This window comes from Tamandua tetradactyla, chromosome 5 (assembly GCF_023851605.1).
Source record: "Tamandua tetradactyla isolate mTamTet1 chromosome 5, mTamTet1.pri, whole genome shotgun sequence".
Taxonomy (NCBI): Eukaryota; Metazoa; Chordata; class Mammalia; order Pilosa; family Myrmecophagidae; genus Tamandua; species Tamandua tetradactyla.
In genome coordinates this window covers 18,185,324-18,207,617 of record NC_135331.1, presented here as the reverse complement: position 1 = coordinate 18,207,617, position 22,294 = coordinate 18,185,324, and the positions used below count along the sequence as shown (strand labels likewise).

The following is a 22,294-nucleotide window of genomic DNA, read 5'->3' as shown; positions in this document are numbered from 1 at the left end:
GGAGAGAGGCTAAGGAACACTCTGTGCTTTCTGTCCAACTTTTCTAGAAATCTAAAACTGCTGTGAAGCATGTTTACTAATACATATCAGTAACACATTTAGTTTTTTAAAATAACGCAGTCGTGGTATACAGTGTCTTTTGCAGTTTGCTTTTTCACTGAAGTTGAGAATCTCGAAGATTTTCCCCAACCAATATTATCAATCTACCTCATCAAAAAAATGTTGGCATAGTATTCTATTCTGTGCAGGTACTGTGACTTACTAATATTTAGCTTTCCCATTACTGTTCACTTTATTGTTTCCAAGTTTTTACAAACCTCAAGCTGTGCTGCAGTAACCAGCCAGCCTTTTACCCCGGTAGGCTCACGTCTGAGTGTTTCCGTACGGTGGGTTTGTTGGAGTGAGTTCTGGAATCAAAGTGCGTGAGTGTTGAAAAGTTTGAATAGTTTCTGTCAAACCAAATCGCCCTTCAGTAGCTTTTTCCGTTTCCCCACATTCTCACCGGTACTGGATAACATCAGTGCTGACAAGTATTGCCAAACTTAATCTTTAAAAATTTTATGACTTTTTCCTTAAGCAAGGAATACATTTACCTTTTATTTTCTAATACCGCTTAGGAAAGGAAATAGGAAACAATAGGTCCCCCACAGTCTCACCGTCAGAGATAATAACTGTTCTCATTTTGTTATAAGCCCTTACGGGGCTTTTTCTAGGTGTCTGTACACAGAGAGTTTTATAAAACCATCTCCCACATTATTTTTTAATGGTATTCATTAGATTCATGTATTATAATTTATTTATATCATCCCTTGTTGTTGAACAGTTGGATTGTTTCCCATCTTTCATGGCTATTATCAGTTTGGAGCTAAAACTTCATGAATAACCTTAATTATTTCTTTAGAATAAAACCCTAGAGCAGCTCTGCCCATTAGCAATATAGCATGAGCAATAGGTGTAAACGGTAAGTATACTTTTAAATTTCTTAATAGCCACAAAAACAGGAACAAGGACCAATTGAGATTAATTTTAATAATATATTTTATTTAACCCACTATATCCCAAATTTATTGTCAGTCCGATACGTAATCAATATGAAAACACTAATGTGATGTTTTACCTTTTTTTTTTCCCACTAAGTCTTCAAAACCCAGTGTGTGTTTTACACTGGAAACACATCTTAATTCAGATGCTGAATTTTTAATGATTAAAGTAAAATATAGTTCTAGCAAAACAATGAAATTGTATTTGAGGGGGAAAGATTTCACACTGCTGCAGGTTTTAAATTTAAATTACTTAAAATTAAAAATTCATTTTCTTAGCTACACTAGCCACACCTCAAGGGTTCCAGCCACAGCTAGTGGTTACCATTTTGGACATTTGACACAGGATTTCTAAAACCCGCCGCATAGATTCAATCTATTTCGCTCGTACCCACTTTTCAACGTGGGAGGCCAAAGGGGGTGTGCCTGGCTTAGAGATTGAGTGCCAACCGGCAAATCCAAGATAAAAGCCAACCAGTGTTGAAGGGACTACAGCCACAGGATTTGGGCAAAAAACAGGTGCGTGTTCTTCAAAAAGGGCCAACTCTCCATGTGACGGGTGTTCTAGTTTGCTAGCTGCCAGAATGCAATATACCAGGAACTGAATGGCTTTTTAAAAGAGGAATTTAAAAAGTTGCTAGTTTACAGTTCTGAGGCCAAGACAATGTCCCAAGTAAAGTGACTCTATAGAAATGTCCAATCAAAGGCATCCAGGAAAAGGTACCTTGGTTTAAGAAGGTTTCTCTCAAGTGAGAAGGCACGTGGCGAACACAGTCAGGGTTTCTCTCTCATCTGGAAGGGAACATGGCGAGCACGGTGTCATCTGCTAGCTTCTTCTCCTGGATTCCTGTTTCATGAAGCTCCCCGGGAGGCATTTTCCTTCTTCATCTCCAAAGGTTGCTGGCTGGTGGACTCTGCTTCTCATGGCTATGTCGTTCTGCTCTGCTCTCTCTGAATCTCTCATTCTCCAAAATGTTTCCTCTTTTATAGGACTTCAGAAAGTAATCAAGACCCACCCAAATGGGTGGAGATATGCCTCTACCTAATCCAGCCTAACAACCACTCATGATTAAATCACATCTCCAGGCAGATAATCTAGTTACAGTTTCAAACATACAATACTGAATAGGGATTAGAAGAAACAGCTGCCTTTACAAAATGGGATTAGGATTAAAACATGGCTTTTCTAGGGTACATACATCATTTCAAACCAGCACAATGTGTTTAAGGCAATAGGTTGAAATGACGGTTAGACTAGGAGAAGAGACAGTGGAGACGGAATTGAGAAATTCTTGGAGAGGTTGACCCCTTTGGGTTTTAGGGCTTATCTAGCCTAGGAACTCTCTGGAGGTAATAGATTTTGGGAAAGTAAACTTAGCACTTGAAATATTTATAGTCTCAGCTAGAGCCCTAGATGTTTTTTAGGGTTAATAAGAATGATGTTGGGTGGGGTTTGGCAAACTGTGGTAATCAGCAATATTTAGCTGAACCTTGAGTAAGAATAGCCTCCAGAATAGCCTCTTAACAATATTCGAAATCTCTTAGCCACGATAATCTTGTTTTATTACCCTTCTTTCCCCCTTTTGGTTTGGAAGGCATTGTCAAATTCTCTGTGCCAGGGCCAGGCTCATCCCAGGGAGTCATGTCCCATGTTGTCAGAGCGACTTTCACCCCTGGGTGTCATGTCCCACACAGGGTGGAAGGTAATCATTTTTTTTGCAGAGCTGGGCTTAGAGAGAGAAAGAGAGGCCACCACTGAGCAACTAAAGAGGTTTCCTGGAAGCAACTCTTAGGCCTCATTACTAGTCTTAGCTTTTCCACTACAGAAATAAGTTTCACAAGGGCACGCCTCAAAATCAAGGGCTTGGCATTTTCTTGGGAGTCCCTAATGTTTGAGAGAGCATGAGGGATTTCCCAGATGGGAATGTTTAACAGTTACATATTTTCTCCAGTCCCTCAAGGGACACTACCAATTTTTTGTTGTCAACAACAAACAAACAGACAAACATTCTTTTTTAAAAATTTTTATTAATAAAATCAATCAACATACAACACGGACATTCTTTTTTTTTTGTTAATTTTTAAATTTTATTTTTTTAAATACCAAAAAAAAAAAAACAAGCAAACGCAAACATTCCTATTTTGATCGTTCCGTTCTACATATATAATAGGATGAACATTCTTAACGTATGAACATCCCATACTTGGTGTGCAATCAGTGGCTCACAAGATCATCACAGTTGTATATTCATCACTGTGATAATTTCTCAGAATAACATACAAACATTCTTGATGTTGCCCAATTCTTTTTAATTATCAGCCCGCCATACTCTGGGACGTATCCAGGCATTACATTAAGCTATACAGAATTACGAGACCTCGTTCCCATTCTTGGCTCCAGGAGTTTGGGTTATTTAAATGAGCTGTACACACAGGTGGAGCTGGATAGTGTAAAAACAGCAAAATTAGGTTCTAGACATGATAAACCTCTCTTCCTTTTGTCTCATAGAATAAATGAAGCTCTGGAGTACATACTATCATCTTTTATCCTGTATTCTGATTTCCCTTAGTTACAGCCAGATTGGCTCCATCTTTATCTCTGATTGACACCTGATCTCTTTTCAGGTTTCTTTAACAGCTGTTGAATGGAGCAATGCTGACTTTCAGAGCTGCAGAACTCCGACCCTGAGTCTTAAGTGTCACACACGTACCCAGGGAAATAGCAAGTTATACACATATAGCACAGCATCTCAAAACCTAGAAATAACATTTACAGCCCTGGACTAAATGTGACTGTTTTAAGAGTTTGCAATCTAGGTCCCAGTTTTCTTATTTTCTAAAAGAGACCAGACAATATTTATTCTTTTGTTTCTTGCTTATTTTACACCACAGAATGTCCCCAAGTTTCATTCACCTCATTGCATGCCTCGCAGTTTTGTTCCTTTCTATAACCACAGAATATTTCATCATATGTATACACCACAGTTCACCATTCTGCTTCTCAGTCAAAGTATCCTTCAGCCATCTCCATCTATTGGGCATCATTATTAATGTCCAAAAACAATCTGTGTCTCACGTTATTCTCATTTAGTTGTAAAATCAACATTCTCAATCTTAGACAATTTTAATTGCTCCAAAGAGAAAAATAACAGGTAAACACACCTTAGCCAAATAGAAAATCCAAACCTCCCCTTCACTCTTCTCCTTCTCTCCAATTATTTATCCCTGGTATTGCTGTGACACTGTTGACATTTTCCTGTTAAACATAGCCCATAGCATGTGTTTTAGTTTGCAGGGTGCTGCAATGTGATATATTAGAAATGGTGTTCTAGTTTGCTAGCTGCTGGAATGCACCACACCAGAAACGGATTGGCTTTTAATACAAGGGGATTTATTTTGTTAGTTCTTCGGAGGAAAGGCAGCTAACTTTCCACTGAGGTTCTTTCTTACATGGAAGGCACAGGATGGTCTCTGCTGGTCTTTTCTCCAGGCCCTTGGGTTCCAACAACTTTCCCCAGGGTGAATTCTTTCTGCATCTCCAAAGGCCTGGGCTGAGCTACAAGTGCTGAGATGAGGAATGCTGAGCTGCTTGCCTGTGCTACATTGCACTCTCTCATTTAAGTACCAGCCAATTAAGTCAAACCACTCATTGCAGCAGACACGCCTCCTAGCCAACTGCAGATGTAATTAGCAACAGATGACGTTCACATACCATTGGCTTATGTCTGCAGCAACAAAACTAGGTATGCTCACCTGGCCAAGTTGACAACTGAATCTACCTAAGACAAATGGAATGGCTTTAAAAAAGGGAAATTTATTTATTTATTTTTAATTTTTAAATTAATTTTAAATTAAAAAAATATGACAACAAAGAAACACAAACATTCCTAACATATAATCATTCCGGTTTACACATATAATCAGTAGTTCACAATATCATCACATGGTTGCATATTCATCATCATGATCATTTCTTAGAACATTTGCATCAATTCATAAAAAGAAATAAAAAGTCAACAGAAAAACGAAGACGAAAACAGAAAAAAAAATTATACATACCATACCCCTTACCCCTCTTTCATTTGTCACTAGCATTTCAAACTGAATTTATTTTAACATTTGTTCACCCTATTATTTATTTTTATTCCATATGTTCTACTCGTCTGTTGACAAGGTAGATAAAAGGAGCATCAGACACAAGGTTTTCACAATCACGCAGTCACATTGTGAAAGCTATATTATTATACAATCATCATCAAGAAATATGGCTACTGGAACACAGCTCTACATTTTCAGGCAGTTCTCTCCAGCCTCTCCATTACATCTTGAACAACAAGGTGATATTTACTTAATGCATAAGAATAACCTCCAGGATAACCTCGCAACTCTGTTTGGAATCTCTTAGCCATTGACATTTTGTCTTATTTCACTCTTCCCCCTTTTGGTCGAGAAGGTTTTCTCAATCCCTTGATGCTGAGTTTCAGCTCATTCTAGGGTTTTACTCAATCCCTTGATGCTGAGTCTCAACTCATTCTAGGATTTCTGTCCCAAGTTGCCAGGAAGGTCCACACTCCTGGGAGTCATGTCCCATGTAGACAGGGGGAGGGTGGTGAGTTTGCTTGTTGTGTTGGCTGGAGAGAGAGGCCACATCTGAGCAACAAAAGAGGCTCTCTTGGGGGTGACTCTTAGGCCTAAATTTTAAGTAGGCTTGACCTATCCTTTGTGGGGTTAGGTTTCATATGAACAAACCCCAAAATTGGGGGTTCAGCCTATAGCTTTGGTTATCCACACTGCTTGCGAGAATATCAAGAATTCAACTTGGAGAAGTTGAATTTTCCCCCGTTCTCACCATTCCCCGAAGGGGACTTTGCAAATTCTTTTCCACTCACTGATCAAATCACTCTGGGATTCATCAGGGCATCACTCTGGACAAACCAACAAAATCTCATGCCCTACCCAAGGTTCCATGTACTTATGTTGTTCAACCAACTATCTACATAAGTTGTATTAGAAGATGCACTAGTCAAAAAATAAATTTTGTACCAAATAAACATTTTTTGCTTTAGTCTCATACATAAGTTGAAAATTTAAAATATTACCGTCTATTTTGAGCACCCTGCAGTAATGACATTCCTTTGTTCTTACTCATGCAAAAACATTTTTAAAATTTGTACATTTAGTCACCATCATTATACACTCTAGGCATTCCTAGATTATACCATCTCAGTCTTTATCGTCTATCTTTCTCTGATTTCATTTATGCCCCAGCCCTCTTCCCTCTATCATTCTCACATTCAGCTTCATTCAGTATTTTAACATAATTGTATTACAGTTAGGTAGTATTGTGCTGTCCATTTCTGAGTTTTTATATTCAGTCCTGTTGCACAATCTGTATCCGTTCAGCTCCAATTACCCAATATCTTACCCCATTTCTATCTCCTGATGGTCTCTGTTACCAACGAAATATTCCAAGTTTATTCACTAATGTCAGTTCATATCAGCGAGACCATACAGTATTTGTCCTTTTGTTTTTGGCTAATCTCACTCAGCATAATGTCCAAAAAGGGGAATTTATGAAGCTGCTGGCTTATGGTTCTAAGGCCGTGAAAATGTCCAAATTAAAGCAAGGTTATAAAATTGTCCAATCTAAGGCATCCAGGGAAAAGACACCTTGGTTCAAGGAAGCCAGTGACATTCAGGGTTTCTTAGCTGTAGAGGCACATGGCTAGATGTAGCTTTCTCTTTAACGGGGCTCTCTCTGTTCTGTGGGCTCTGTTGGTTCTGGTGGCTCTTGTGGCTCTTTTCAAATGGCTCGCTCTTAAAGGGCTCCACAAGCACCCCCCTACCTTGAATGAGTGGAGACACATTTCCATGGAAACCAACCAATGAAAAGGTACCACCCACAATTGGGTGAGTCACAGCTCCATGGAAACAATCAAAAAACTCCCAACCAGAAATATTAAATGAGGATTAAAGAACTTGACTTTTCTCGGATACACAACAGATTCAAACCAGTCCAGCATGCAATAGTGGTTTCCCCCCATACCCCTCTATTATTGACTCTTAGTATAAGATTCATACCTTTGAAGTAGTTTATGCAAGAACTTATTTATATTTGTAGTGTAAATCGGTGGGATGCATGGCTCTATACACCCCCTTTCAATCATGTTCACCTTCAATATGGCAATATTACTTATAAATCTACTAATGAACTACCATCCCTTCTATCCATTCCCTTACATTTCAGTTCAATCTCATTAGCTAATGATTCACCACCTCTAGCTTCTGTGTATCTCTAGGTCCCCTACATTATACAAGAAGCCTCTGAGTTTACCTTTACTGAGGTCATAATAGCTAAATCATACAGTATCTATCCTTTTGTGTTGGGCTTATTTCAATCAGCATTGTGTCCTCATCCACGTTGTCATATGCTTCAGGACCTCATTTCGTTTCACTGCTGCATAATAGTCCATTGTACACATATATCATATTTTGTTTATCACACCATCTGTTGATGAGTACTTAAACTGTTTTCATCTTTTGGCAATTGTGCATAATGCTTCTGTGAACATTGGTGTGCAAATGTCTGTTTGTGTCACTGCTTTCAGCTCTTCTGAATGGGTGGAGACCACTACCAAGTAGTGGTATTGCCAGGCCACAGGGGAACTCAATATTTAATTTCCAAGGAACCACCAAACTCTCTTCCACAGCAGCTGCACATTCCCACCAGCAGTGAATAAGTTTTCCAATTTCTCTACATCCTCTCCAACATTTGTGGTTTTCTGTTTTGTTTTGTTTTTTTTTTTCACCATGGGCAGGCACCAGGAATCGGACTCAGGTCTTGTCATGGCAGATGGGAACTCTGCCACTGAACCAATGTGGTCCACCCTTTCTGTTTGTTTAATAGCAGACATTCCTGCAGGTGTGAAGTGATACTTCATTGTTTCTTGATTTGCATTTCCCTTATAGCTAATGAAGGTGAACATTTCTTCACGTGCTTTTTAGTCATTTGTCTTGGTTCTTAACACAATTAAAATTCAAAAATGATTTTTAGTAAAAAATTAATTTTGTTGACCTTACTAATGAAACAAAACCTGCCATTCTTGCTAAGTCTGTAGTCCGTTGCTATAGTAGTATGATAATCACATATAAAACTAATGTACCTGGGGCTTTTAAAAATTTGGACTCTCTTTTTAGAAATGGAAAATTTCAAAAGGAACATGTCTTTTCTCTAATTCATTGAACGAATAAAGTCTGACCTATTGATACTTCAAAGCAGTGTTCTCAACTCAGATTTCTATACAACTCTCATGTCTATCTCTTGTTTTCTTTTCCTACTTGTTTTAACCATTTTCTTTACACAGGTATAGAAAACCGCACAAAATTATATTTGACAAATCCCCATTGTTCTTTGAGTACTTCCTTTCTTTCTGGAACAACAATATTTTCCAGGCTAATCTTGTTCTTTTTCTGCTTGAGCCTTGGAATCAGCCATTTCTCCAAAGAGTGCTTGTTCCTTTGGGTAGAAAATGGTGTGTAGAAGCCAAAATCTTGGCACTAAATGTGCTCATTGCTGTTCGGGTGTTGTCCTTTCCAAATCCTTTTAGTAAATAGCCTGGGGAGTATACTTATAAATATGGATGCATATCCCTGTATATGTACATACATCATTCCATCTGTGTTTTTGTCTCTAGATATATTGACAACATAAATTCACACTGATACCTTCAATCCCGATCCAACACCATAGGGTTTATTCTAGCTTTGTCCCTTTCTACACCTGTATCACTCTTCTCAGACAATGAGAAAAATAATTGTTAATATATTTAAGTATTGCTTAATCTGCCTGTATGTAGCAAACCTTCCAACTCCACTGGATGCCATACTTGATTGTGTCTCTCCCCCTCCAGGACCACTGCCCTGTGTGGACGCTGTCTGTCATGGGCCCTGACCCCTGCTGGCCCGCCTTCCTACCTGAGCTCAGATGCCTGCCTTGGGAAGACTTTTATATCTTATTTAAAAAAATTCCCACACTTCATCTTAAGGAATTTTCTGTTGTGTTTATCTGCTCTTGTATTCCTTCTAGGTTTTCATTTCTGAGTGATTCTTTTCTTTATTTCTAATTTTCTGAGTTCTGTCACCATATTTTTGAGATTTTCTAATTCTGATTTAAGTTGTTTTTTTTTTTTTTCCAGGCCTTTTTATCATTTTGTTAATGTCTTTTGGAGAGTTTTGAAATAGCTGGTTCAGATTTTGTTCTATTTTGTGAATTTATTTTTCTGGTGTGCTTTCATTGTCTGTAGGGCTATTTTTCTTGTTATCTTTTTTTTTCTTGTAAGTTTGTATGGAATTTGATCCTTTGTGTTAGTTATCTATTGCGGTATAACAAATTAAACGAAAACTCAGCACCTTAAAGCAAGAAACACTTACTCTTTCACAGATTCTGTGGGCCAGAATTTCAGGAGCAGCTTAGCTGAGTGGTTCTGGTTTAGAAGTTGCATTCGGGAGGCTGGCTGGGGCCGCCATCATCTGAAGGCTTGGCTGGGGCTGGAGGATCCACTTCCAAGATGGTGCACGCACATGGTTTTTGGTAGGAGGCCTCAGTTCCTCACCACACGGCTTCTCCATAAGCTAACGCAGTGTCCTCATGACAAGGCAGCTGGCTACCCCAGAGAGAGTGGTCCAAAGAGGGTGAGCGAAGAGGAGGCCGCAGTGCTTTCTATGACCTGATCTCTGAATTTGCCCATCACCACTCCTGCCATATTCTACTTGTTAGAAGTGAGTCATTAAATCCAGCCCACACGTAGGTGTGGGGAATTAGGTTTCATTTCTTAAGGGATGAGTATTAAAAAATGTATGGGCATAGTTTAAAACTATCAGGTCCTTTCTGTATTGGCCAGTTTTATAAGAAATTAATTTTCTTGACCTATTAGGAGGAAGTATCATTCAGTATAGCATTTCTCACTTTCAGAGATCCCTCACTTGCACTCATGTAATATTAAAAAAATATGATAGCTTGCTTTCTGAGATTTCATGCTTCTGTTTCACTCTACTTCCTTTATACAGGCCTTCTTTTCTTTTGTCCTATTTTCCTTCAATTTTGCTAATACACTGGATAAAATCCCTCTTGGTGGTTTCATCTCCTGTTCTCAAATTGGCCCGTTATCTTTTCAAGTGAATACCAGTTAGCTTTTTGGAGGCTTACCTGTTCTCCAATCCATAAAATGCCCTTTTTCCCCCTCTCTGTTCCCTCCCACACAAAAGCTGATACCATGAAGATTTTATCGCTGTCAATGGGTCATTCATAGCTGCTTGAATCTGTGGGTTCCCGGAGGATAATTTGCCACCTAGTTTTATTGTAAATATGGGTTTTAGCTTTGTTCTCGTTTTGTTGTGTCTGTTTTTATGGGTAGGGATTTAGGGAGATTTCAAAACCTAACTAACCTTCTACCACTGCCGTCTTCTAAGAATCCAGTCTGTTTTCCCACTTTGGGGAGGAATATCAGTAAAGGAAATAGTGTCCTTTCTTCTTGCTGCTGCCCTGAGAAAGCAGCAGTGTAAGTTTTCGACAAATGGCAGATCTGCTGGCCTCAGAGGATGCCTCAGGGAGTGGCAGGGGCTGGGGGGGATTAGGAGCAGACACCCCACTGGGAAGGGAGCAGCAGTTCTGCACCAGCCATGCTCCCCATCCTGGAATGCGGGCCAGGTCTTCAGTGATCCCAGAATTTTGGAATTTTATGTGAAATGTCCTTATTTTTAAATATCGACAGCTCATTCTAATAAATAGCATGTATCAGGTGCATCTCTGTGGCCTTGGGTCATGGCCTCGGACCCTTGTCCACACGATCTGTTGGCTCTTCTTTGTCCGCTTCTGAATCCACGGGGTCCCAGCCTGTCTGATTCCTTATCGGAACACCTAGAATCCAGTACATTCTTGCCACATGGCAGGAACTCCGTAAATATTTGATGGATCAAGCAGAGTTGACCCACTTGCCTGGGAAGGTGCCCAGGTGTGGTAGACGGAAGTGTGGTTCCCCAGATGGCTAACTCCTAGCCCCCAAACCCGGGACTCTGTTACCTTCCATGGCAAAAGGGACTTTGTAGGTGGATTCAGTTAAGAATCTTGAGGTGGAAAAATGAGGCCATTGTCATTTTACAAGGTCCTTATAAGAGGGAGGCAAGAGGACCCTAGTTCGTGGTAGGAGATTTGACAACAGAAGAGGTTGGAGTGACAGCAAGGGAGGGGAGTTACAAGCCAGGGAAGGCAGGTGGCCTCTAGAACCTGGAAAAGGCACGAAAACGGTTTCTTCCCTAGAATATCCAGAAGTAACACAGTCTGCTGACACCTTGGTTATAAGCTTCTGACTCCTGGAGTGGTCAGATAATAAATCGTGTTGTTTGAAGCCACTACGTTTTGGGTACTTTGTTACAGCAGTAATAAGCAACTTGGATAGGAGAAATGTCAGCGTCCCTCAAGGAAGTTTCAGAAGATCCCATTTAACGTCTCAGTGGGTCAGGATTCTAGAGGGGCAGAGACACAACTCATTCCAGCTGATGCAAAAAAAGGAGAAATTACTATGGGCACACAGTGCAAGGTCCAGGGGTATCTGGTTTCCTCATGACTGAATCCAGAGGCTCAGATGACACGTGTGTTGAGTGTTGCAGCTCCATCTCCTGTCTCTGTTTTCTCCTAAGACAGGGATGGCCCAGGAGATCCAGGTTTCCATGCAACCCACCCGGCCACTGTGGCTGAAGAGATGGATGCCCCCGCCCTGTGTGCATGGGGGAGAGATCCGGGGGAGGGGTCTCAGCAGCCCGGCCTGGGTCACTCACTGTCTCTGATCCAAATGCCATCACTTGGCCCACCCTGCAGCCAGGGGTGGATGGGATGGGGGGTAGGGGGTGCCGTCGGCCTCGCCTCAGCCAATGTGTTGAGTGCCAAGGAGGGAAGTCCCCAAAGCAAAGCTGAGATGTCCTTTTCAAAATAAGAGACAAGGGAGGCCTGCTAAGCAGATGCAACACATGCGCCTGCAGCCTAAGCCTGCATACCCTTCTCAGGATCTCCTGGCTCTGAAATTCCAAGTCTGCCCTCTTGATAAATGCTCGTTGGTGGTGCCTTGACAGGCCACAGGAGTTTGGACACCTAAGGATTTCAATTTTGGTTCACTTAATTATCTTTATTAGATGTATTTTAAATAACAGAAATAGTAACATGCTTTGGGTAATGTTTGAAACAAAGCTAAAATATATAAAGAGACGTTTAATCATTTCTCATGCCTCCTCTGTAGACGTTCCCCATCCCGAGGTAACAGCTTGGAGTATGTTTCCCCAACTTTTTTTTCTGCATACCTGTTTCACCCTTTTGCTGTTGATCTTGTCCGTTTTTATTGAACTAGTAATATAAAACCTTTCTTTTGTCATCCCGTGGGCAGCCTTCCAGAAACATAGATCCAGACGGTCCTTCTATTTTTAGTTTTGGAAATAGGATCACTTGCATATGACTTAAGAAGGGTTTAAGAGTAAAATGTTTCCTCCCTCCCAGTTTCCTTTCCCTGAGGACTGGGGATCATTTAGAGAGAGAGTAGCTCTGAATTAACAGACACATATACACATAAACATTTTGAACGTGCGAGGGAGAATATTTATTTATTTGTCAGCACATCCAAGAGGCATTTCTTTGTCGGCACATGGCCGGTTTCCTCCTTTTATGTGATAGCTGCCTGGAGTTCCTTGGGGGGATGTAGCATCACTTATGCACTGAGTCTCCCATTGATGGTTGTTTGCCATCTTTTGTCGCTGCACACGGAACTGTAAGACATATCCTTTTACACAAATCGAGTTGCACGTGTGCAGGTGTGTCTGTGGGATGAGACGTGTGCAGGTGTGTCTGTGGGATGAGTCCCTGGAGGTGGCATCGTTGGGTCAGAGGGCGCGTGCAGGTGGCGTGGAGAGAGATACGACCCCGCGGTGCTCCGCCGAAGTGGACCCCCCCCCCGCCCCGCCCCGTGGTGGCACCCCGGCGCCGGAGCCCGCCCGTTGGCCCGCCCCGTCCTCAGGGTGGGAGCGCGGGTGGAACCCTGGAGCGCATCCCGGTTGCGACCGCGTCTCTGAGACGCGGAGTGGGGTGGCGTTGGCGCGGGCGCTGGGGGCGGCGTCCGGCCTGTTCTCTCGCGGCCGCGCCCCTGAGATGTGACCTCTCTCCCGGTCTGTGTCTCCGCAGGGCAAGCTGGTGAAGTACTTCAGCCGACAGCTGTCCTGTAAGAAGAAGGTGGCTCTGCAGGAGCGCGGCGCCGAGCTGGACGGCTTCCCCCAGCTGCGGCACTGGTTCCGCGTCGTCGACGTCCGCAAGGAAGTTCTGGAGGTGATGGGAGGTGGCCCTGCGCCCCCTGCCCCTTTGCCTGGCAGCCACCCCCTGGGGCACCCCCCCCCCCCCGGCAGCTTGGCTCCTGGCACCTGTAGACCCTGGATAAATGTGTTTGAGATGAGGGCGTCCCGGTGTCTGGGGCTGTCGGGGAGGTGGTGCGGGGCAGCGCCCGCCTCTGCCAGCTCTGCCGCTTACTCACTTAGCCGTCTTGGACCACTCGCTTCACCCTGTCGGGCCGCTGCGGTGCAGTGGAGCTTTCTGCCCTCATGGAAGGGTTTCCTCTTTGCACCGGCCCACAGAGGTGTGGCTCTGGAAATTTGAAATGTGGTTAGTGTATGTGGCTGGGGAGCTGAATTTTTAGTTGTATTGAATTTTAATCAATGTGGTCAGTCTCGCTACCGTAGAGGACACATAGTGGTCAGGTGCTACTCTTTCATCTGTGAAATGGGGCTAACAATGGTTCGCTCTTCCGAAGGAGCTGGCACGGTAAAATGACAAGTTCCATAGAAAGTGTTCAGCTCACGGGCTGGCAGCTTAGGATGATAGTTGTCATTGGATCCCATTCCGCGTGGACAGCTCTGGAAGTCACGCCTTCCAGTGACAAAACTAAGAGCCGTGTCTTATTTCCAACCCCAAGCCTTGAACCACACACTTCAGGTCTCAAGGATGGTGAGAATTCCTTCCCCTCGAGAATCCTGGGTCCCCACCGCTTCCAATGACCAGGAGGAGTCCTGAAGAAAAGCAGCTCGCATACATTTATTTATCAAAACTGGTGGCCCTCAAACTATATCTGATGGGTGGACGTTTTTGTTTGGTTGATGCAGTATTCAAAAAATATATACATTTTTTTGAGCCAATCTTTAAAAACATAAAGAATTTCCATAAGCCCTACATCTCTGGCATCTCTTGAGAATCAGAAATGCAGATCACACTGATTTGAATTTCTGCCTGGCAATGATGACCTGGATGAGCTGCCTGACCCTTTTGGTCCCACAGGCCCCCTCCAGTTCACTTCACTCCTTTGCATCATCAAGCCCATGGGTTTGGAATTTTGGTCCTTACTTTAGCGGACACCATCTGAGTCCAAGGCCACCAGCCAGGGTTGGGGGTGAATGGAGCTTCCGGCTCTCTGGCTGCAATTTCCAGCATGCAGCTAATTTCTGTGACACAATTAGCAATATGGAGGAAGCTCTGAAGTGGGATTTTCTGCATTCAAAGTCTGTTTCCATCCCACTCTGGCTTACTGTGTGACCTCGGGCAAGTGGCCTAACCTCTCTGAGCTTTACTTTCCTGATCTGTAAAATTGTAAAAAAGTACCTACTTCATGTGACCTTTTTGACAGTAAAAGAAAATCCAAGAAAAGCAATTAAAACAGTGCTCAGTCTATTGTAACTATTATTATTATTAATTTATCAAGCAGGGGTGCCTCTGCTTATTTGGCCCATGGTTATTAAGGCTTTTTCCAGTTTTTGATGCTATAACAATGATTATGTTTATGGTATTTTATGTGTGTAGTTCTAAATTTCAGTGTAAATTGAATTCTTTCTTTGGTATATCATAGGTTTAAAATGCACAAGTGAATTCTGCAGCAAAGAGGGGGCTCTTTTTAAATTGTGAACCATCCCCTGTAAATGTGATTCATTTTATAGCTTTATACCCTGGCCCATCCCCTTTCTTAGAATAGGGTTTATTCACAACATGTTCCTATTTAAGAAAAACTAAATTACTTTTCTTTCTCTGCCCCCTGCCCTAGCAGGTTGGTCCAAAATGAAAAGTGACTGATTGGGCTTCAGCTTTTAGATAGAATTTATATGCAGTTTTCTTTTCTGGCTGTCAGTTTAATGTGGGTTCTGTATTTTGTTGTAATACAGAGACCTGCCGCAAGAGGGCAGACGTATTCTACAACCTTCCCTTAGAATGGCCATCCTTAGATATTTTGAAATCCTGTTTCAGTAATAATATATGTAAAAGTGTTTTGAAAACTGTTAAGTGCTATAAAATGAAGGCCCTTTTGTGCACATACACAGGTATAGTTATAGACACATGAATTTAGAGATTTGAAGAATTTAGCGTTGTAACTGTATGATAGGGTCTAGTTAGGTTAGACAGAAGTTTGCAGATGGGGTGTTGCTGGTGGCAGTGGAGGGACATCTGCCCGACGCAGGTATAGCTGGGAATCCTTCCTTTTCTGCCCCCAGCCCTCTGAGAACCCAGCGCTTGAACCCCCTGAGGTTCAAATACAAATCTAGTTTCCTTACCAGGCCTGAGCCCCCCACAGGCTTCCAGCCCCTTTCTGCTTCGGGTTTGTGAAGACCCAATAGGAACCCTAGATCTTGTGTTCTGTGTGCTAAGCAACCACGCTACCTCATGACCCCCATTTTATAGATGAGTAAAGCAGTTCAGCGACTTGCCCAAGGACATCTGGCTAATGAGTGGCAAAGCTGGGTTTCAACCCCCCATGTCAGTGCCCCAAGGGTGACACAGAGCTGCTATCCATGCAGTGCCCCGGAGGCACCACCAGAGGGCAGCGTGGAGGCTCCGCGCCGTTCCCTGCCGTCGAGCTCAGCTTCCCTCTCCTTTGCCTCCCGCAGGAAATCGCCCCTGGCCAGCTGAGTCTGGAAGACCTCTTGGAGATGACGGATGAGCAGGTGTGTGAGACCGTGGAGAAATACGGAGCCAACCGGGAGGAGTGTGCCCGCCTCAATGCCTCCCTTTCCTGCCTCAGGAACGTCCACATGTCAGGTCAGCAGCCCCAGGGGTAGGGTCACCTGTGCCCATCACACCTGGGTTGGGTGTGTGGGTTCTCTGCCCTTAGGGCTCCTGGGCCCGCTACTTCGGGTCAGGTTGAGCCAGAGGCAACTGTGGATGGAAAATCTGGCCCATGAGCCGAGGGGAAGATGGACAGAGCCTGTGGCAGCTGGAAGACGTGATCAGGGCAGCTTCTGAGGTTATGGGGCATCTGGTTCCAGATTATCAGCTTTTAGGTATGGGTACCGGGTTGAAAAGGGGGCCAGTGTGCTTTGTACGGAAGTGTCTTTGTACTTTGGTTCAACGTCTAGCCTCTTATTTATTTGCACAAATAACATATTTTCTTTGTAAAAGACATTTTAAAAATAGATAAAAATAATCACCCCAAATCCCATCCCCCGGGAACCTGCTGTTGTCATTTTGGTATACTTCTTCCACGTAAACGACGTGTGTGATATTTTTTTTTTTTAAAAAAGGAATCCTGAACACACACACAAATATCTTGAAGCCTCTTTTTCCTGCCTAGCAAAACAACCTTGGAGGCTTTTTTTTTTTTTTAATCAGTTTGGGGTCCAAATATGTTGTCATCTCTCTTCTTATCTTTCCAATTAATTGCTCAAACGCCTGTCTGCCTTTATTAGCAGAATGTCTAATATCACCCTCCCGAGGCCTCCTGCTTCCCTTCAGCCTCGTGATTTTTCCATGTTTCCTGGGGCTTTTTCAGCGCTAAGGTATCAGCTCTGCAAATGCCACCAGAGAGAAGTTACTGGCCCACAAGCATGGTTGTTCCGGCCCCTGCCACACGGTGGCACTGCTGAACACCAGTCTGGCACGCTCCTCCCCGGCAGGTGAATGCGTACCCACGGATTCCTTGCTTAGTAGAACATGCAACAATCAAGAAGTTATTTACTGAGTGACTACTATGTGCCAGTGGTTCTGAGGATACTGTAGTGAGGATCCCAGAACATATGTGAAACCAGGTCATGGCTCAGATCCCTCATGCGTATCCCTTTGCATTCTTCTTGCTAGCAGACCCCATCTAAGGCTTGTTTAACATTACAAGGGACATAGGTTGGGGGGGGCTGCCCTGTGCATTGAAGGATGCTCATTAGCATCCCTGGCCCCCACCCACTAGATATAAATAGCAACTCCCCTCCCCCCAGGCATGCCAACCAGAAATGTCTCCAGACACTGTCAGATGCTCCCTGGGGTGCAAAGTCACCCCAATTGAGAACCACTGGCTAGCTACAAAACTCAAGTTACTTTTCTCTCTAGTAGGATGCTGTTGAGTCATTGCCATGGCTAAGAGGGGTCTCTCAGGGCCCTTGGTAGATACTCAGTCAGCTCCAAGGCAACTTCTTCTCTCAACCTACCAGAAGCAACTGCAAATTTTCTCTCCTTTAACAAAATCGTACCAAGTTATGATGTTATATTGTGAACATCTCCCTTGGTCAATAAATGCATTTCCTTTTCGGTTTTAATGCCGGAATAGGCATTTATTCAACTGGTCTCCTATTTCTGGGAATTTGGGTTGTGTCCATCTTTTCCCTGTTATAAGCTGTGTGTTGTTGAGCACCTTTGAGTGTTATCTTTGCACCCATCCGTGGCTGTTCCTTTAGGAGGCATTCATAGGAGTGGGGTTTCTGCACCCAAGAGTTTGCATATTTTCAGGTTTCTGGTGAACGTCGCCATATTCCCCTCCCGAAAGGCTGTACCAATCTCTGTACCTCACCCCCAGCAATGCATGAGAGTGGAGGCTTCTGAGTAGGTTCTTAATCGTTTTTCAGAGTTTGTGTCTTCTTAGTAGAGTCCTTGCTACTGAATTTAGCAACGGGTTTAAAAGTCTCCCTTCATCTTATGCTCGGGGCTCGGAGAGACGTTGAGAGGTCCTCCTATCTGATATTTTTCAAACTTGCTTTCATTGAAACTCACAGCAAAAACTAGTGTTATTTTGCAACCCCGCCCCCAAACACACACAGACATAGGCACATGTACTATTGACGCCAAAGTTTCATGACACAGTACTCTTCCTTATTATGTGTGATGGAATCAGATATTTAAAATTCTCTCCTATTTTACATGTTCTGTACCATTTACCACGTACTGTTGTGCATCACAAAATTCATTTCATACCTCATTTACGGGTTGTGGCCCACAATTTGAAAAAATTCGGATCCAGTGAATACTTTTGCTTTCACCTGGGTTCCTTTCCAACTCTCTCCAGGTAGCCAGGGCTCAGCCTCTGATGCTGGCCTTGGCAGGCTGGGACCTCGGAAGCCATGACCAAACGTTCTGCTTCTGCCTGTGTTAGAAACCTGCTGATTACTTAGGGCTCCCTAGACAAGGCGTGGCTCGCATGTCTCCTACTCACCTTTCCCCCTTTGTCCTCCTGGCTGTTCACCCTTGGGTCCGACCCACAGCCTGGACCTCTGTCAGCCTTTCCTGGACCTTGCAAGCTGAGCTGACCAGTCATCCTTGGCCACAAGAATGCCATGCATGTCCAGTAACCACTGGGCCCCTGTCCCCTCCCTGGCTCATTTGACTCCAGCCGCACTGACTGCCTTGCTTTCCCTTCAACATTCCAGACATGCTGCAGCCCATGGAATGACTGACTGAGGGAATGAATGATTCTATCACAGACTGTCTTATGGTGATGGTTAGTGTGGCTTCCCGAGGGCAGACCATGATGCTGATCATTCACGCCGGTTCCCCTAGCACCTCAAGTGTCCTGGCAGCCGGGAGATGTTGCCACCAGTGACCACCAGGGGGAAGCAGTGAGCTGCCTCTGCTTGTTCCTGCCTGCTTTTAATTCTCTTTTCTCTGAAATATTATCATTGGTTTCTTGAAGCTGGATGGTTCCATCATTTCCTACTCTCCACCTTAACTAAAGATGGGATCCCAATCTAGACGACAAATCAGTGTCTTTACCACCAGGCTCTTGCTTCTTGAAGGTCCTATCGTCTTCATCTCTGTATATCCAGCTCTCACCCGAGAGCTGTGTGCAGTGGAACTCCACGCGCTTACGAAATGACTGAAGCCATCCAAGTGTCACTGAGAACCTCATATGGAAACCACGTACATGGAGGCCAGGAAGGGTCGAGAACGTGTTCTCCCTTTCTCTCTCCTCTGTCTGTTATCTAGATGACAGGGGTAATTTTATTTTACATTTCTTGACCCTAATATTGATTTTCACCTTGGATTTGGGGGATGCCTTTATTCTCAGTGCTCAAGAAGCCCCAGAGGTAGGAAATCTTAACCCTGTTCTTCTCACAGCTCATCAACCTTAGCCTGACACCAAAAGAAAAGAAAAGAAAAGAAAATACTCATTTCATTCATTCATTCCACAAGCTGAAGGGACTTCAAAGTGGGATATTTTAGCTTTTCCTGATTCCCATTACTAGTTATATCAGCTGCGGTCTGAAACAAATAGAAATTCATTCATTCATTCAACAAAATCTACCAGATGCCTTGTATAAGTCAGGCATGGTTCTAGCTGAGACCTCTCTCTTCATTAAGTTTACATTCTAGTGTGGGGAGACAGACAATAAATTATAATTATAATAAGCAAGTGCACGATACAGCGCGTTAGAATAAGTGCTCTGGGTGGAGGAAAACCAGGAGCAGGCGAAGGGAGGTCAGCAGGAATGGAGGAGCAGGTTGTCATCTTAGACTGCTCAAGGGGACTTCTACCTCCTCTCCATTTTCCTTTCTGCTTTTCTTTCTCACTTCTCAGTCATTTGTTAGGAGTATGGAATCTGGACACAGGCAAAGGGGTTTCAAATTCTGGCTCTGCCATGTATCAACTGTGTGATCTTGGGTAACTTATTTCACAACCCTAAGCTTAGTTACTTTAGCACTAGTGTGGGGATGACCGTTTTCACCCCACTGGTTGTTGGGGGTGGGTGGGTAACAAGAGGTGATGCAGGCAAACTGCAGGACCTGCATGGATTAGGTGCAGGATCACTCTTGTCATTGTTGTCATCACCTCCACCACCACCACCACCTCGACCTCCACCTCCAACACCTCCACCAGCTCCACCACCTCCACCAGCTCCACCACCTCCACCACCACCTCCACAGCCACCCCCACCCCCACCTCCACCTCCACCTCCACCTCCACCTCCACCACAATCATCACCATCACCCTGATCATCGCCACCACGGCCTCCACCTCCACCTCCTCCATCAACATCAGAGTTATCTTGCCTTTCTCTGTCCCCAGCTTACTTTCATCCATCTTCTTTCCATTAAATATCCATCTTTCTTTCTCTCCTTTTTATCCCCAAAAGTCCCCCTGAACTTCAGTTTTTCTTATTAGCTCCCTGTTTCCCTTTGATTTCCCTTCCCTTTGAGCCACTGTCTCCCTCATTGTGTTTACGGCTTTATGACCTATTTTTCCCTCTACCTGGCGTGATTCTTCTTCCAAGGTGGCTAGCCTTTCCCTGACAAAGAAAATAAAACAGTAACCACAGAACTGCAAACGATTATCCAAGACAGGAGCTCCATTTATTTTCCCCGTGGTCGCTACAAAGCTGAGGTCCTGGGGTGGAATTGTTCACTACTGCCTTCCCCTCCTGGCCGAGACTGGGGCCCTCAGGACCTGAGGTCAGAGCCACCCTCCCAGCACCTCCTCCCTCTTGGGGATCACAGTGGCCTTAGCAGAGGAGAGCCCGGGCTGGAGGGGAGGGGTCTGGTGCCGATCTCAGAGTGTCATGACTTTCTTCTCCTTTTCAGTGTTTCTGCTTTCTCTCAACTGTTCTTGGCTTTTTGGTTGTTTTCAACCCAATCATTTGCAGTCAATTGCATCTTCATTTTCCAAAGAAAAGTCCAGTTTGAAGGTAATGGAAGACCCTCCTTCCATCCCGTCTGTCCCTCCCTTGCATGCAAATGTATCAGACACATGCAATGCACCTGACACTGTGCTGGATCTGAGGCTTCAGGTGAACCGAGATCTAGAGGACACAGAGGAACGTTCATAATGACTGGGGGATGGTGGGACACAGGGACAGGCCTGGTGGAGAGAGGGGGCATGGAGCATCCCAGTGGGAAAGGGCAGCCAGTGCGGGGGGCCGCTGGGAATGCCGGGAAGGGGCGGGGGACTACGGGAGCTGGGGCTGGAGTGGTCTGCAGAGCCAGCCCCCCACCGTGGACCACGGCAAGGGGCCGGCATTGCAGGGTTTTGAGCAGAAGGTGGCAGGATCGGTTGTGAGATTTTTCAAACAACACTCTGGAGTAGGGGCTGGCTTAGAGCTGGGCAGGAGGTGCAGGGAAGTGGGTGAGGGAGAGAGGAACGCTCGATGCTGCGGGCGCCGGGCCCTGGGCTGGCTCTGTTGTCCATGCCCTCTCCTGCTCGTCCTCCTGTGCAACCAGGGAGGAAAACAGGATGCGGAGTGGCCCCTGAAATAGGACGGCCTCACTTGCTCCCTAGCTTTCCCCCAGTTTAGGCTTTGAATGAAGCCCCCCCAGAACCCCGCCTTCCACTGTGTGGTCTTTCTTTGACTAGAACAAACAGTAAGAACAAAGTCTTGATTGGCCTATTGTTTGTTCCACTTGGGCTCTAACTTTGGGAAGGCTGGGGGAACTGGGGGAGAGGCCACCGTTCCCAAAGCTCACCGTGCCTGGTATGCTTCTGCTCTGACGTCCTTCCTGTCCCCCTACGCCCTGCAATCTCTAGCCCCCCAGTTCTGAGGGCTAAAGAGGATGTCAGGAGCACCTCACATGTCAGTTAGGACTCCTGGTTGCAAGTGACAGAGACCTAACGCAACAATGCTTATGTAAAAGTGGCTCAGTCCGTTCACTCTCTAAGTATCCATGGAACTTCCTCCGCTTCAGCCACTGCAGCGGGGCCCGGGATGCCATGGTGGAGAAGGCAGAGCAGGTCCGTGCTCTCCTGTAGGTTATCATCTAGAGCTGGGCTGTCCACTACCGTCGCATGACCATTCAAACTTCCATTAATTAAAATGAAATGAAATGGAGGAATTCTGTTCCACATTCCTGGCAGCTGCAGGTCAAGGGGCCACGGACCTTGGTGTGAGTAGCAGCTGACCAGCCATTCCCATCATCACAGGATGTGCTACTGGTCAGCCCTGCCCTGGGATACACAGGCGGGAGCAATGAATGAGAAGAATAACCAACGATTAGT

General features: G+C 44.5%; 1 protein-coding gene across 1 annotated transcript in view; it reads left to right on the top strand.

The window, feature by feature from the left end:
- KSR2 (kinase suppressor of ras 2) overlaps window positions 1–22,294 on the top strand; it is a 402,547-nt gene that overhangs the window by 70,690 nt on the left and 309,563 nt on the right. The window contains exons 2-3 of the mRNA XM_077159946.1: window positions 13,261–13,401; window positions 15,996–16,146. Of these exons, the coding sequence (XP_077016061.1) occupies window positions 13,261–13,401; window positions 15,996–16,146 (292 nt within the window). The remainder of the gene's footprint in view (window positions 1–13,260; window positions 13,402–15,995; window positions 16,147–22,294) is intronic.